At 37.5% G+C, this 15,016-nt stretch overlaps 2 protein-coding genes across 6 annotated transcripts in view; one reads left to right on the forward strand and one right to left on the reverse strand.

Annotated features, from left to right (window-relative positions):
* The window catches only part of si:ch211-243p7.3, a 38,298-nt gene extending 28,220 nt beyond the window's left edge, over nt 1–10,078 (forward strand). For both annotated transcript variants that reach the window (XR_012384760.1, XR_012384761.1), the window contains one exon: nt 6,849–10,078. The gene's annotated coding sequence lies outside the window, so the exon portion shown is untranslated. The remainder of the gene's footprint in view (nt 1–6,848) is intronic.
* The window catches only part of kank3 (KN motif and ankyrin repeat domains 3), a 45,657-nt gene continuing 30,732 nt past the window's right edge, over nt 92–15,016 (reverse strand). Inside the window, exons 6-12 of one of the 4 annotated variants that reach the window (XR_012383741.1) lie at nt 13,189–13,279; nt 12,849–13,068; nt 11,014–11,156; nt 8,804–9,004; nt 6,157–6,255; nt 2,941–4,081; nt 92–1,053 (exon numbers count right to left, since the gene is read on the reverse strand). Coding sequence is in view for 1 of the 4 variants with exons in the window: in NM_001257149.1 (NP_001244078.1) it covers nt 4,019–4,081; nt 6,157–6,255; nt 8,804–9,004; nt 11,014–11,156; nt 12,849–13,068; nt 13,189–13,279 (817 nt within the window). In the remaining 3 variants the exon portion in view is untranslated. 4 annotated transcript variants of the gene reach the window in all.

Here is a 15,016-nt window from a genome sequence, read left to right on the forward strand (position 1 = left end):
TTATTATGAGGCAGGGTGAACTGTCCCTTTAAGTGAAGTTCTGTTGTATGATTGGTCAAGACGACGTGACGGATCCAGACATGACAGACTATTGCAGTAATGGCTGAGGTTTATTGAATTATATTGGAGGATAAACATAAATCTCTGCGGGATAAAACACGGGTGGAGTACATGTGGGTGTTTGTTGCTAGCCTTTTTCACACAGCACATAATCGCAGTGTGTTCACAGGTGTAGCCACAGTGTGTGTGTTGGATGATTACTGAGGGGTTTTGTTTTTCCAAACAGCAGGATGAAGGATTCAGCTTAAAGGAACACTCCACTTTTGTTTAGAAATAGGCTCATTTTACAACTCCCCAGAGAGTCGAAGCTAGCTAAAGCTAACGATAAGCTAAAAGTGCTGCTGTCAGACACATAAATCAGCTAAATGGATTAAAGAAAATGGTGAAACTCAGTTGTTCGCCTATTTTAAAATCCATTTAGCCAATCTCTGTGTCTGACAGGAGCACTTTTAGCTTAGCATAAATCATAGAATCTAGAAGGCTATGACTATTAGCATTGCTCAAAAATAACTGGCAAAATCACCTGTGTGGATGAAAAGTTGAAGCTAACTAAAGCTAATGCTATGCTAAAAGTGCTCTTGACACATAGATAAGTTAAATAGATACAAAACCAGTTTTTTTTAATTCATTCGACTTACAGGAGAACGTTTAGCATAGCTTAGCATAAATCAATGAATCTGACCATTAGCATCTTGCTCAAATGACTGACTAAAATCACCTTAAAGTGGATGAATTGTTGAAGCTAACTAAAGCCACTTCTAAGCTAAATGCTCCTGTCAGACAGATGGATCAGCTAAACGGACACAAAACAGTTTGACCTTTTTAAATCCATTTAGCCAATCTCAGTCTGACAGCAGCACTTTTAGCTAATCATAGAATCACGTATCACCATTAGCATCCAGATCAAAAATGACCACCATTAAGACTCAAAATCACCTCAGAGTGGATGAAAAGTTAAAGGTAACTGACACTAATGCTAAGCTAAAAGTGCTCCTGTCATACACATAGATACGGCCAAACTGTTTTTGTATCCATTTATCTATGTGCCTGACAGGAGCACTTTTAGCTTAGCTTAGCATAAATTATAGGATCAGGTTTAACCGTTAGCATCTTGTTCAAAAACGACTGACATTGACTCAAAATCACCTCAGTGTGGATGAAAAGTTGAAGGTAACTGACACTAATTCTAAGCTAAATGCTCCTGTCAGACACATAGATGAGGTAAATGGATACAAAGACAGTTTGACCTTTTATAAATCCAAAAAATTGCTCAAAAATGATTGCCATTAAGGCTCAAAACCAACTCAGTGTGGATGAAGTTGAAGCTAATGCTAAGCTAAATACTCCTGTCAGACACTTGGATCAGCTAAATAGATACAAAAACAGTTTGACCTTTTATAAATTTAACCAGTCTGACAGGAGCACTTTTAGCTTAGCTTCATAGAATCAGGTATGAAATAACATCTTGCTCAAAAATGACTCAGACTCAAAATCGGATGGAAAGTTAAAGCTAACTGATGCTAATGCTAAACCTAAAGTGCTCCTGTCAGACACACAGATAAGGTCAAACTTTTTTTGTATCCATTAGCTTATCTATGTGCCTGACAGGAGCACTTTTAGCTTAGCATAGCATAAATTATTGAATCAGGTATGACCGTTAGCATCTTGCTTAAAAATACACACCAATGACTTAAAATCATCTCAGTGGATGAAAAGTTGAAGCTAACTAAAGCTATTGCTAAGCTAAAAGTGCTCCTGTCAGACACATCCGCTTGTTAAGTGTGACGTCACGCAAAGCGACTTCCGGGTCCAAGCGCTCTATTCAACTGAAAGGGGAGACTCATGAAATGGTAATAATAAACGTTTACAAAGCGATTTAAGGCTTTCGAAAATCACGATTGCAGTATATATGTCCAAGCCTAATATCCGATGGCCAGAAAGTGATAATTTTTTTTTTTAAATAGTTACATTTTTGGTATTTGTTATGTAGCAAGCCCAGAGATTGTTGTGTACATTATAATTTTATATAAAATAACTTTAATGTGTAATAGGAATAAAACGTGATCATAAACGAATATTTTCTCTACTCAAATGAATGGCCACTTGGACCCGGAAACAGTATTACATACGTCACAAACACGTCACCACTTAACAAGCGGATAGATAAGGTCAAACTGTTTTTGTATCTATTTAGCTCATCTATGTATCTGACAGGAGCACTTTTAGCTTAGCCTAGCATCATAGAATCAGGTATGACCATTAGCGTCTTGCTTAAAAAGATCGCCATTAAGACTCAAAATCACCTCAGAGTGGATGAAAAGTTGAAGCTAATGCTAAGCTAAAGGGGATCCTGTCAAGGCACAGATTAATTCAAACTGTTTTTGTATCCATTTATATCCGCCTGACAGGAGCACTTTTAGCTTAGCATAAATCATTGAATTAGGTATGGCCGTTAGCATCTTGCTCAAAAATACACACCAATGACTTAAAATCAAATCAGAGTGGAAGCTAACTAAAGCTAATGCTAAGCTAAATGTTCCTTTCAGACACATAAGCTAAATAGATACAAAAACAGTTTGACCTTTTATAAATCCATCAAGCCAATTTCTGTGTTTGACAGGAACATTTTCAGCAGAACATAATAGAAACAGGTATGACCATTAGCATCTTTTTCAAAAATGACTCCCATTAAGGCTTAAAATCACCTCAGAGTGGATAAAAGGTTGAAGGTAATACTAAGCTAAAAGTGCTCCTGTCAGACACAGATGAGGTCAAACTGTTTTAGTTAGTATTCATTAGCTTATCTATGTGCCTGACAGGAGCACTTTTAGCTTAGCTTAGCATAAATCATTGAATCAGGTATGACCGTAAGCATCTTGCTCATAAATAAACACCCAATGACTTTAAATCACATCAGAATGGATGAAACGTTGAAGCTAGCTGAAGCTAATGCTAAGCTAAATGTTCCTGTCTGACACATAGTTAAGCTAAATGATATAAAAACAGTTTGACCGTTTATAAATCCAATTAACCAATTTCTGTCTGACAGGAGCACTTTTTGCTTAGCTTAGCATCACAGAATCAGGTGACCATTAGCATCTTGCTCAAAAATGACCGCCATTAAGCCTTAAAATTACCTCAGAGTGGATGAAAAGTTAAAGCTAATGCTAAGCTAAAAATGCTCCTGTCAGACACATATATAAGTTCAAACTGTTTTTGTATCCATTTAGCTCATCTATCTGCCTGACAGGAGCACTTTTAGCTTAGAATATCATAGAGTCAGGTATGACCATTAGCATCTTAAAGCTAATGCTAAGCTAAATGTTCCTGTCCGACACATAGATTAGCTACATGAATACAAAACAGCTTGACTTTTTAAAATTCATTTAGAACTTTGTATGAGGTACCAGTTTTAGCCCAGCATAGATCAGATTTAATAATGTATGCTAAGCTAAAAGTGCTCCCGCTAGACCCAGAGATCGCCTGAATTACTCAACAAACTCTTGGAAAGTGTAAAAACGGCCTCTTAAAAAGTCAAGCATTCCTTTAATCTTCAGCAATATGTCTGAACCCTTTTTAATGATGGGTTTGTCTAAGCCAAGCAAAACATCGCAGCTAAACCGCTAATCAAAACAAAGGTTAAGTCTGTGAACCCTGTAATCAACATGACATCTCAGCTATGTTGTGATTTATCCCAAACACCTTATTTCAAACACTGATATCACGGTATAATACATTTACCATAGTAAATACACCTTTTGGAGATTAAAAAGTAAACATTAACGTGTATACATAGTATTTTACATAGTTATGCTGCAGCATAGTTAATTAAATATGTGCGTAAAAATGAATATTCAGTAATACAGTATATATGACTTGTAACATAGGCTTTGTTAATCTTCCAGTAAAGCTAGTTAGTTCGTTTTATATCCATTTTTGCTCGTGATATGCCCTTTTTTTACTCCGAGGGCCATGTTTTTCTAGGGCTGGATGGGCTCCGGGAGTTTGCTTTAGGTGATGCCTAAACAACCAAAAAGAAAATAATAATAACAATTAAAGTTACATCATAAAATGTATCATTATATCATGCTAATAATGGCAATATTTATAGTACACACTTCCCATAATGTCATTGCTAACCATAAAATAATTTTCAATTTGCTAACATTAGCTAAAATAACCTATTAAAGGGACAGTTCACCCACAATTTTAAGTTTCTTCTGTGGAACACAAAAGAAGATATTTTAAAGAATGCTGGTTGCTGGCACCCATTGACCTTCATGGTATTTTTGTTTTCCTAATATGGAAGCTTATAGGTTCCAGCAACCAACGTTCTTCAAAATATATTCTTTTTGTTTAACAGAAGAAAGAAACTCATAAAGGTTTAAAATCTTTATATATATATGAGAAATTAATTTTGGGGTGAACTAACTCTTTAATGAATGTTTTTTAATTATGGTGGCTTGAGAAAGCCAACACAGTTATACTACAGAAATGTATTATTGTTCTGTCTTCTTCTTCTGAGACCAATTTCTCAGAATCTCTTCCTAGATCATAAATTCTTTAACCACCAAACTAACACCAAACCTCCAAACTGCTCTGACTCGGGTTGCTATATCTTTTCCCAACTAATCAGACTTACGGTTTTCCGAAAAACTGAACTGGAAAATTTCGAAAACTCCCATTGACTTTGCATAGGACCTCATAACTTTCCACCAGACTGTCATACAGACTTAAGGTTAGGCTCATTAAACTCAGACTAGCAGCCTAGCAACACCTTAGCAACTGCCTAGCAACCACCTGGCAACTGCCTACCAATGCTTTAGCAAGTACTCAGAACACCCTAGTAACCAAAAACATTAGCAATGCCTTAGCAGTTACTTAAAACACCCCAGCAACTGTGTAGCAAAACCTTAGCAACAACCTAGCAATGCCTTAGCAACCACCTAGCCATCACTCAAAACACCCTGACAATGGCCTAGCAACCGCCAAGCAACCACCTAGCAATGCCTTAGCAACCACTGAGAACAACCTAGCAACACCTTAGCAACCACCTAGCAACACTTTAGCAACCACCTAGCACTGCATTTGCAACTACTCAGAACACCTTAGCAACCACTCAGAACAACCTAGCAACACCTTAGCAACCACCTAGCAACGCTTTAGCAACTACTCAGAACACCCTAGCAATGCCTTAGCAGCTACTCAAATCACCCTAGAAACTGCATAGCAACAACTTAACAACCGGTTAGCAACACCTTAACAACTACCTGAAGCACCCTAGCAACACTCAGAACATCTTAGCAACTGTCTAGTAATGCTTTAGTAACCCCTCAGAACAACATAGCAATCGCCTAGTCACACCAAAGCAACCACCTAGCAAGACCTTAGCAACTATTCAGAACACCCTAGCAACCAAAAACACCCTAGCAATGCTTTAGCAACTACTCAATACTGCATAGCAACAACTCAGCAACAGCCTAGCAACACCTTAACAACTACCTAGAACACCCTATCAACCACTTAGAATAACCTAGCAACCGACTAGCAAAGCCTCAACAACCAGTCAAAACATCCAAACAACACCTTAGCAACCACTCAGAACACCGTAGTAACTGTCTATCAATACCCTACCAACCACTCAGATCCCCCTATCAACCGCCTAGCGAGAAACATGCCAATCCTTACCGGAAACATGCTAATATATATGTAGTTCTCTATCTATGCCGACTGTTTCACACTGTTTAAAATCTGCTTCAATAATTTAAACTTTAAAACTACTTCAAACTTTCAGACGAGGCTTTCTCAAGACACCATAAAGTCTGTCTATGAACTTTACTCTTTTAGTCTATATTTTATTGTGTTCACAGTGCGTTAAAACAATACTAATTATTAAAATAAACTCGAAACATCACATGAAATATGAATAATATTTAATGAGATAATCACATTCTCAACATATGATCTTACTGTGAAGATGCACGACACAAGTGAATCATAATAATAACAGAAATGACATTCTGCATACACGACTTGTAAAGTACTCATGCTCAGATTCTGCTGCGTGTGTGTGTGTGTGTGTGAGAGAGGACTTACATCCGCCTGTGTTTTTGAGTAGTTCATGTGGGCGTACAGTAAAACAGCGATGTCATTGTGGGACGCTTCCAGAGCAATGGACAGAGCATTACTGCCATCCTAAAGAAACAAAAAGCCGATGCATAATGAACTGTCAAGCTAAAAGTGCAGTGACATTCAGGGTATGACTTGTTTCTTTTTGCAGTAAATTTTTTATAGTTTAAGATTTAAAGCAGAGGCGTCCACATTCGGTCCTGGAGGGCCGGTGTCCTGCGTATTTTAGTTCCAACCCCAATCAAACACACCTGAAGCAGCTAATCAAACTCTTTCTAGGTATGCTTAAAACTTCCAGACAGGTGTGTTGCAGGAAGTTGGAGCTAAACTCAGCAGGACACTAGCCCTCCAGGACCGAGTTTGGACACCCCTGATTTAAAGGAACAGAGCAATATTTTAATAATTTAAGAAAACACACTTTCTTTGGATGCCATATAAAGGCAACAGGAAGTGACCTCTACCTCCACTGAATCAGTACACAATTTAAATAAAACACATTCAAATATGTCGATTTATTTGTCCTCTATGTGTTCATTTAATTTGTGATTTATTTGTATAGATGTTAGTTTCTCGTTTAGAGCACTGTGTTGGTATTAAGTGTATTGCCTTGGAATGGTTTCGGTCATATTTATCTGACAGAAGCTTCTCTGTTTGCCTAGGCGAGTGTATGTCCTCATCAGCATCTCTCTCATGTGGAGTACCGCTGGATTCTATTCTTGGACCTATTCTGTTTTCCTTATATCTGCTTCCGTTAGGGTCTATTTGCAGAAAGTATAGGATTTCATTTCATCTTTATGGAGATGATGCACAGCTTAAGTCCATAACGCCATTGTTGGACTGTCTTAGGGTGCTTTCACACCTACACTTTTGTTTCGGAACTTGTCTCATTTGCCCAGTTAGTGCGGTTCGTTTAGCATATGTGAAACCACAAATCGCTCTCGGATCCGCAACAAATCAATCGCTCCGAGATCGCTTGAATGAGGTGGTCTCGGCTCGATTGAAACGAACTCTGGAGCGGATCGATTGCAGTGAGTAACCCAAGGTTCCGAGCGCGGTTATATCACTGTTTTATGGATATGTAATAGGCATACGGCTATATGAAGAGAGAATTATGAGTAGAGAGGGAATTTTCGCGAGTTTCCGGATGCCTGCAAATGAGTGATAATCTTCCGGTAATCTCACGGTCCTCAAATAGGCTACGTCGCGCACCCTTCTCACCCCTCCCCACTGCATCTCTCCTCAATCTTCAGACACATCGCGCGCACATTGTCAAACACCACCAAACCACCACCTCAACTGACAGCTGAGCCGGATTCTGCAAAATAAACCCTGACACTGACCAATGTGAGGAGAGTTTACTCACACGTGAGTTGTTTTAGCTCTTGTGGTCCGATTAGAAACTTGGCAGTGTGAAAGTGAACCGCACCAAGAGCAAAGAGTAACAATGTAACATTTGTAATCTCTGTTTCGGAACAACTGGTGGCAGCAGTTTGAAAAAACGTTATCAATTTGACAACAGCACACACGCGTAAAGTCATGCAAAAACAGAAACACACTGCAAATAGCAGAGACCACAATGGAAAAGTGTCCAACTGACAAATCCAGCTACTTCCTGTTTAAAGTCAACGTTGTTGTCGGAGATCTGACAGCTGAGCTTTTTATTTATTTTAAGATCCTGGTCATACAATTCCTTGTTGCTTATATATTTATAAGCGGCTTTTAATGCCACTTGCATCCAGGAAGCAGCCTGGTTCCTCAATTTTTGGGGTTTCCTGACACATTTCCATTGTGGTCTGCGTTATTTGTAGTGTGTTTCTGTATTTCTGTATTGTGTTTGTAGTAGAGATGTACCAAATCTTCAGCCACTGACAATTACAGGGTATATGCAGGAATCCTAAAGGTAATTTCAATTCCTTTTTAAGACTTTTTAAAGACCTTCTCAGAATATTTTAAGACCACATCGCTACTTCAAGTTGTAATCAGTATCTCAAACCTTTAACTTAATAAACAGTTGTACGTAAATAAATCAATGGAGGACAACCACGCAACAGAACTCGAATAAGCTCGGAAGAAATAAAGCCTGAAAGAATAAATTATGCGGTTGTTTTCAGCAACAAGCTTCAGTCGCTGTTTAAACTTGTCTATCTGCAACCAGGAGTGCGCAAACCTACATTTTCCCATTTTGCCGTCTGTTTCGCTCTATGGTTTCGCTACATGTGTAGAGCGTCACATCACCTCCCTGTGTCTGTCGCAAATTACGTGACACCACCCAGACAGAGGAGCTTCCAGCTCGAACATCGCATGAATAGCACACGGTTATTAATATTAGGAGGACAATAAATAAATGTCAATGTCAAACACTTGTGACAGCGCTTAAACAAAAATTAAGACCTCTGAAAAACACAATTCAGACTTTTTAATACGTTTTAAGGGCCTTAATTTTCTTATAATTGATTTATCACCTTTTAATACTTTTTCAGATCCTTGCAGACACTCTGAATTAACTTTTTTTTTTTGGCCGAAAGTAAAAATCAGCCAAAAAATGAGAAAAAACACGCTAAAAAATGTCAATGTGGCCCAGATTTTCAGTCCATGCCCCGTTTGTAGTACTCACATTGTCGACGATTGAAATGTCACACCCCGGCTGTTCCAGCAGTAAGGAGACGATCTCAGCTCGACCGTGTTCGCTTGCGCACATTAGAGCGGTGGAGCCCTCATCGTCTTGGATGTTCACATTAGCGCCACAATCTAGCAGCGCTCGCACCATCTCCTGACGCCCATGACTGACGGCCAGCATCAAAGCAGTCTGTCCTGCCTAGAACCACACACAGACCAAAACATATATATGTATGTATATACTGTATATGAAGAGTTCAGATGCAAAAACCGTGCCGTCTTAGTGCTGGGCTGTAATTAACATGCTTCATTGACGCGAGACACTTAAAAAAATGTCGCTGTTAATCTATTCTCGAAGTTGGGTTGGGAGCTGGGTCTATTCTACGCAAGCTATGATGACTTTCACCTTGATATTTTAGCGCGGATGTATACCTGACCGAATTGCACTGTAGGTGGCGAGAACGAGTCACCGAACCTGTGTGTATTCCTATTGTAAAATTATCACATCAAACGTGACGTGCTAACATGGATGCAGTTCAGTAGAGTGAATCTGATTAATGTTAGCTACACATCTAACTATCAGGCACCTGTAGAGTTTATGCGTTCGAGTAAAACATATACAAATAAAATGGAGCGAGTGCTTTTTAAAATGAATGACCGTGAATGAAGTCAAATCGGTGAGCCGTCTGACTAAAAAGTGCCCTTCAGAATCTTTCACTGAGATTGAAGACAGCTAAACTACGCTTAAATGGACATCTGTAGTCTAGTTATTTGCCTTAATAGTAAATAATATAGTTAAGGTGTTTACGTGAAGTGCTTTCATGTAAGAGTTTCCTGTAATTTTGGGTGACTTTAACTGCAGTTCGGCAGTTTCACATTCACTCATGAACATTTCATTCATGCCTCTGTGACAAACTGAGGTATTAGACGCAAATAAGGAGGAAGGACTGGTGAAAGTGTTGTGGAATTTAATAACGTGCGCTGAATGAAAAGAAAAAAACTTTCGCATTTCGCGATGTGTGTGTGTGTCTGTGTGTGTGGATCTTGTGAGAAAATATAGTGAAAAGTCCTACATGACGGTAATAGTTTGAGCGTGGTTTTTACTTCAGTAATGCCACTAATATCTGCATACTCCACATGTCTTAATTCCATTTCTGTTTAGTTCAGTTATGAGTTTAGTCGGATTAAGGTTATCAAAAATCGTTGTTTGGAGCTTATGTAAGCCTACAGTTCACAATTCATGTTTAACTGAATAAACAGTTAGTAAACACAAGTACATCTTATTGAACATCATTTATTTTCATCACCAGCTATCATAGTAGAACAGTTTCTCAAGCAGTTTGTGATGCATTTTGGAAACAGGAGCCCCTGGTCTAATGCGCCACCTGGCTTGAGAAACCCGTTCTCAAAGACGTAATTTTCTTCATTATTTGGGAAGCACACATAATCTGGATGTCTTCGGCAGAAGTCAAATGAGCCATTTGATTCTAGATTAATTCCAAGATTACACTGAGATTAATCTTAATATATATCAAATTTAAAATGATTTAATTATTTACTGAATTATTAGCCCCCCCACCCCCCGTTACTTTTTATTTTGGATAAAATGGAAAGAAGATTTTTTTTTCAACACATTTCAAAACACATTTCTTATTTTATCTTTGCCATGATGACAGTAAATAATATTAGACTAGATATTTTTCAATACACTTCTATACAGCTTAAAGAGATATTTAAAGGCTTAACTAGGTTAATTAGGTTAACGAGGCAGGTTAAAGTAATTAAGCAAGTTATTGTATAAAGATGGTTTGTTCTGGAGACTATCGAAACAAATATTGCTTAAGAGGGCTAATAATTTTGACCTTAAAAAGGCTTTTTTTTTTTAACTGCTTTTATTCTAGCCGAAATAAAACAACTTTCTCCAGAAGAAAAACTATTATCAGACAGGCCTTGATTTCCTTGCTCTGTTAATCATCATTTGGGAAACATTTTAAAAGGAAAAAAATTCAAAGGGGGGCTAATAATTCTGATAATGGCTCTTTTTTTTGTTTTTCAAAACCCATTTCTGTAAAGAAAAATCAAACGACCAAAAGATAGATGAACGATAACAGGGTTTTTGTTTTTGACTTTTATAGTAAAAATGTGGTAAAAAATGTAATGTAGGAAGACTTAGTCACAGATGAAGATCTAGTCAGCTATGTGTCTTACTTGGCTGGCTTTGGCATTGACGTTTCCCAGACGGAAGAGTTTCTGGACCACGGCCATTTCATCCTCCTCCTTCACTGCTGAAAGAGCGGCCAGCATCACAGCTGTATATCCGGCTTTATTCTGCTGATTAACATTGCACATGCCTGCACATCAACACACACACACACACACGCAACTGAATATGCATGACTCAGTTTCCTGGAGTATATAGTTAAAGGGATTGTTCACACAAATCTGAGAACTCTGTCATCGTTTACTCATCCTTCAGTTTCTTATGCTGAACACTATGGGCCATTTAGTTTATTCAATTCACCTATACCACATGTATATGGACTGTGGGGGAAACTGGAGCACCTTGAGGAAACCTATGCAAACACTGGGAGAACGTGCAAACTCGACACAGAAATGCCAACTGGCCCAGCCAGGGCTCAAACCAGCGACGTTCTTGCTGTGAGGAAACAGTGCTACCACTGTTTTAATATACTTTTTTTCTTTTACACTTTTTATTATTATTTTTTAAGACAAAATTAAAAAGCATTAAATGTTCCTGATCCAAATGTTCCTCGTCCTTCAGTTTCTTTCTTATGTTGAACACAAAAGTTCAACATTCAAGAAAAATAGTGGAAATCGTAAACCGTTGACTTCTTTGTTTTTCACACAATGTATTTCAATGGTTACCGGTTTCTAACATTCTTCAAATTACCTTTTTTGTGTGTTTAACAGAAGAAACTCAGTTTGAAGCCAGTTGTGGGTGAGTAAAATTTCATTTTTGTGTGAACGATCTTTACTTAGCATTTTTCTACGTTAACTTTATGTCTGTAAAGAAGTTAAATATGATTATATCAGTCTTGTGCTGTTGGGGATGTCTCAAAAACATTTCGAGTCTTAATTTGGCCACAACTTTTTCTGTGTTTCAGCTAGTGGAATAAAAATCTTATTTTTAGGGATGCACCGATTCCGATACTTGGATCAGATATCGGTTTGATATCGTATATTTTTGCAGGATCAGGTATCTGTTAGCTGGAACCGATCCAAATCCGATCTTGTGCGTGTGCTATATTCTGTGTAATTTATAAGCAAACAAAAGCCATGAAGGCAGCCTATTAAAAGGGCCTAGAAAGTTGTCATGTAGGCCTACTATATCCCAAATGTTTTAAATCTATTCTATAGTTTAATGTGAAGTACAGATGAATATTCACGTGGTTAAATAAATGTTCAGTTCAGCGCTTCCCGCCGCGCCTGTCAATTGTTCTCCATTCATTCACAATTCAAACAGCGTGTCTCGTTCATAACAACACGAAAAACTTTCTCCAAGACTATTTGTTCCTGTTAATATACATAATCAATACTCCGAATTTTGGTATCAGGATCGGATTGGTTAAAAAAAAATGGTATCGGTGCATCATTATTTATTTTTACACATATTAAGAAAAAAAAACTCAACAACACACTGAGCAAATTTACTACCCTTTCGTTATGTTAGGGATAAAAACATGCACTAAATTAAATTGCTGTAAAAACGTATCAGATTTGTATTTTTCTGCATAAATCTGTTAATTACCTCAGTCCTGATCCAAAACTACTAAATGTTTTTTTTAAATACAGAATTTTGACTCTTTAATTGACACGTTCATAAATGATGTCACTGATTTGGTGATACAAACAAACAAAAATGACTTGTTTTCAATATAAGAAGTAATTGTGGATTGTTTTTTATCACAGTCTTTGACATTTGAACAATTAGCTTAGTTTTTAGATTTTAAATGGAGTATAACAGAAAATAAAGTGTATGTGTGTCTTAGAGTGTTTGAGAGTCTTAAGTAATTTGTAGTAACCTGTGTCAAGCAGTAGGTCCACAACAGCGAAGTTGGAATGGGAGACGCTGTAGTGTAAAGCAGTGTTGCCGTTGCCGTCGGTCATGTTGACAATGTGCTCCAGCAGGACGGGGGAGACCTCGGAGAACGCCATCAGGTAATTTGACACACGTAATGGCTGGGCCATCTTTGCACTGGATACTCGAAACCACTCCAGCTGAACGCTATGAGTGCTGGACAACTGCGTTATAGGACAGAACAACAATAACCCCAACAGTTTATTATCGCGTTTGACATTTTAAAATCATTAATCAGGAATAATATCCACAGTGAAAATGAAATGACTGAAATGTAACCCCACCACTTCTTTACTCTTTACAGCCTTTTCTCCGTCGTTAAGATGGTTCTTCAAAATAAGGCAAGCCTCACGCATTTTGGAGCTAAGTTCAAACCTGTGAGATTAAAAATAAACATTTATAGTTGTGTGTATTACATGCAAGTACATATATACTGCTGAAGGCTAAACTATTAGCCCTGCTGTGATTTATATATTTTTTATTCTTTTTTACATATTTACCAAGTGAAGTTTAACAGAGCAATTACAATTCCACAGTATTTGCTATCTTTTTTTAATACTGGGAAACGCAGTACACACTCATTGACTCACACACACTCATACACTACAACTAATTTAATATATTCAATTCACCTATAGTGTATGTCTTTGGACTGTGGGGGAAGGCGTAGCACCCGGAGGAAACTCAGGCCAACACAGGGAGAACATGCAAACTCCACACAGAAATGGCAACTGGCCCAGCCGGGGCTTGAACCAGCAACCTTCTAGCTGTGAGGCGACAGTGCTAACCACTGTTTTAATATTTTTTTAAATTTTTATTGTTTTTAAAGTCAAAAATAAAAAGCATTAAATGACCATTTTGTGCTGTACCGTGTGGTGCGTGTGGTCACTCGCATGTTCTCAGTAGCCACATCTATACACAAAGTTTTCATCATTAAAAAAAACTCATGATGTTATTGTTGAGACAATCATAATCAGGGTCATAATCTTCCGTCCATTTCATATTCGTTTTCAAACTAAAAAAAGGAAGACTAAGAAAATGGACGATTTTGGCTAGATTTAATTTTTTTTTTTAATTTAGAGTAGGAAAACAGATAAACAACTTTAAAATTCATTATACACGTGTAGGCGGTGCTGAAATACCCTTTTTCATCTGATTGGCCAACCAAAAAAAGAGCCCTTTGCGGATCAACACCGAAGCTTTTAATTATATTATATATTATATATATATATAATTTTTATATATAAGTTTACATATTCTATCATTTGATCAGTTAGCAGGCTTACATTCACTGCGTATGCATAAATTAATAAAAACATATTAGCAGTATTATGACACTTTTGTGTAAGTTTGCTGCCTAACATCATGTGCTGTGCACCTGATGCTGAGCAAAGACAGCCATTTTCGAGCAGAACCTGGTTTGCATGATTGCTTCCGAGCAAAGCCTTTATAATAATAATAATAATAATATAAAGGGACTAAGTAGGTTAGGGTAATTAGGCAAGTTATTGTAAAACGATGGTTTGTTCTGTAGACTATTGAAAAAAATATAGCTTAAAGGGGCTAATAATTTTTGTCCTTAAAATGGTGTTTTTAAAATTTTAAACTGCTTTTATTCTAGCCGAAATAAAAAAACAAGACTTTTTTCCAGAAGAAAAAATATTATCAGACATACAGTGAAAATTTCCTTGCTCTGTTAAACATTATTTGGGAAACATTTCAAAAAGAAGAAAAATTCAAAGTGGGGCTAATAATTCTGACTTCAACTGTATATATACATATACATATGTCGTGTTGCCCATTATTAATCCTTAACAATCATTAAATTAAGTAGTCCAATTGTATTTGTTTGTATTTAAATATTTTGTGGAAGGTGTGTAGGAACTAAATAAATTTGTCCAATTATCAAGCTATTTGCCAGGTGGGATGTAGGCTTTTAGCGCTATCAGGCTAATGTTAGCATCTTCCAAAATCTCCTATTGCACTTTCATTATACTGGGGCATTAGGACCCACACAGACTGCAGGTTGGGTGCCCTCTGCTGGCCTCACTAACACCACTTCCAACAGCAACCTAGTCTTCCCATGTGGTCTCCCATCCAGGTACTGACCAG

This window comes from Danio rerio, chromosome 8 (assembly GCF_049306965.1).
Source record: "Danio rerio strain Tuebingen ecotype United States chromosome 8, GRCz12tu, whole genome shotgun sequence".
In the NCBI taxonomy this organism is placed as follows: domain Eukaryota; kingdom Metazoa; phylum Chordata; class Actinopteri; order Cypriniformes; family Danionidae; genus Danio; species Danio rerio.